The following is a 2293-nucleotide window of genomic DNA, read 5'->3' on the forward strand; positions in this document are numbered from 1 at the left end:
CACGGTTGTGAGACGTGGTTATGGCTGAAATTTTACCGCGATTTCGCTGGAAGCGGGTGCAATTTTTCAGATTAGCACCCTGCTCCCGGCGAAATCCTGCGGAAATGCCTGTATCTTCTTGAGTGAGCTATTTTTCATAAAGTTAAAGGTCATTTTCGTAGTAAATTTTAACCAGGAACCTGATGGTGACCTTGATGATGACTTTCAATATTGTTTCAGGGTCAACTTTTTGTTTGAATGAAAAGGCACCTTTATGACACCGGCAATCGAAAGAACGGCAAATTTTACATTTAAACATGCACTTAGGTCATATGTTCCGGATTACCTTAATGGTCACCCTAAGATCATTTCAACTCAAACAATGTTTTGATGGCTATTAGAACAGCGTTATTGGAAAATATTCCATAGCGGAAAAACTTAAGTAAGTATCTCGCGTTGATGAGAGTCTGAACTTTGGTCTTAACCTGGCAGTCGTTTGAAGGTCACGAACGCTCAGGCCGCGTGAGGTCAGTTTTTAGCATTAACGAAAAACATTACCCAAGGGGTTTTTTCAGGTCGCTAAGGCTGAATCTGTATGTGATGATTGTGACTTTTTATTATCTTGGGAATAAATTTGATGACCTTCATGGTTATTTTAAGGTCGAATTCGACTTATGACCTAAATACATATTTCATTGTACGATTTCTCTTTATTTCGATTGCCGGTGATAAAATGAAGCTTTTCATTATAAAAACAAGTTGACCTTGAAATAACCATAAAGGTCATCAAGGTTATCCCTAAGGTCAAAACAAGTCACATTCATCACATACAGATACAGCCTTAGCGACCTGAAAAAACCCCTTGGGTAATGTTTTTCGTTAACTCTAAAAACTAATCTCACCCGACCTGAGCGTTCGTGACCTTCAAAAGGCCGCCAGGTTCAGGTAAAAGTTTAGACTCTCATCAACGCGTGATACTTAAATAAGTTTGTGCGATATGGAATATTTTCCAATAATGATGTTCTTATAGCCATCAGAACATGGTTGAAGTTAAAATGACCTTAGGGTAACCTTCAAGGACATCCGGAACATATGAGATAAGTGCATATTTGAATGTAAAATTTTTCGTTCTTTCGATTCCTGGTTTCAAAAAGGGGCGTATCCATTAAAAAAAGTGATCCTTTGAACAACCATGGAGGTCATCTTCAAGGTCAAACCTAAGGTCACGATCAGGTTCCTGGTTAAAAGTTATTACGGGAATGACCTTCGCCTTTGTGAAAAATAGCTCACTTAAGAAGATGCAGGCCTGTTCCACTACTTTTGTGACACCCTGTATACGCGATAACTTGAAGACAGTTGCAGATAAATTGGTGAAATTGAGAGACCTTATTTTCATCACTAAATCTCAAAACATTAATTAAAAAGAATTTTATTCCGTTTTAAGCACGTTATAATATTTAAAAAATTGAGTTTTTTTGTAATGAAACATTTTTTATTCATATAGTTCAAGGTTAATGCATGGATATACAAGATTTCCTGACTTTAGATCAACCGATTGGTCTTTAATATTATTAAATTATATTGAAGAAGTTTATAATTTTTGAGGAGTATGCATACAAACAAAATTCTGATGGGTATAGGTTTCACTTGTAAGAGTGGATCAATTGCACGAAATTGTATGATCTGTAATTCCATTCACGATTTTTTGTATTTTACAGAATGCCTCCAACAGGAGCGTTGCCATCCATTTCAATGTCACGCACTACGGGAAATTCCGTACCATTAAGTTCATTAGGATGCAAAAAGAAATCTTGGAGGCGGAAAGTGATTCCTTATCTAGCATGCCTAGCTCCATTTTCTACTATCCTGGCCATGCTTTTTATCTGGGACCAAGTTGCCGAATTCAGGTAAATTTCAACCTTATTTTTCTAGAAAGTCAGTTATAGGTAATTAATTTTATAAATCGAGAATTACTACGGAGCCTGTCAAATTTACAAAAAATGCAATTTCGAAAAAGGTTCTGGAAATTGTTGAGATGGTAATTGTCCGCTTAGACGCATGGGATTGTTTAAACTTCTCATTCGGTCACCGAAGTTATGCAGCGCTTAGCTCCTCTGTACTCAGTTGGGGGTCGTCGTACTAGATGTGATGTATTTATATCAGTTTTTATAATCTCTTAACGATGAAACTACACAGAAAATCGCCGATCCTCTAATGTACGAGGGTGGATTGATAAGTTTCCGGCCTGACCAAGAAAAACAACGTTTTTAAGAATTTTTTTTTTTTATTTCTCAACATAATCTCCTCCAAGGCT

At 36.8% G+C, this 2293-nt stretch overlaps 1 protein-coding gene across 1 annotated transcript in view; it reads left to right on the forward strand.

The window, feature by feature from the left end:
• The window catches only part of LOC117167158 (protein Star), a 75155-nt gene that overhangs the window by 31434 nt on the left and 41428 nt on the right, over positions 1 to 2293 (forward strand). The window contains exon 2 of the mRNA XM_033351879.1: positions 1698 to 1886. Coding sequence (XP_033207770.1) covers positions 1698 to 1886 — 189 coding nt within the window. The remainder of the gene's footprint in view (positions 1 to 1697; positions 1887 to 2293) is intronic.

The sequence above is a fragment of the Belonocnema kinseyi genome, chromosome 2 (genome assembly GCF_010883055.1).
Source record: "Belonocnema kinseyi isolate 2016_QV_RU_SX_M_011 chromosome 2, B_treatae_v1, whole genome shotgun sequence".
Lineage (NCBI taxonomy): Eukaryota > Metazoa > Arthropoda > Insecta > Hymenoptera > Cynipidae > Belonocnema > Belonocnema kinseyi.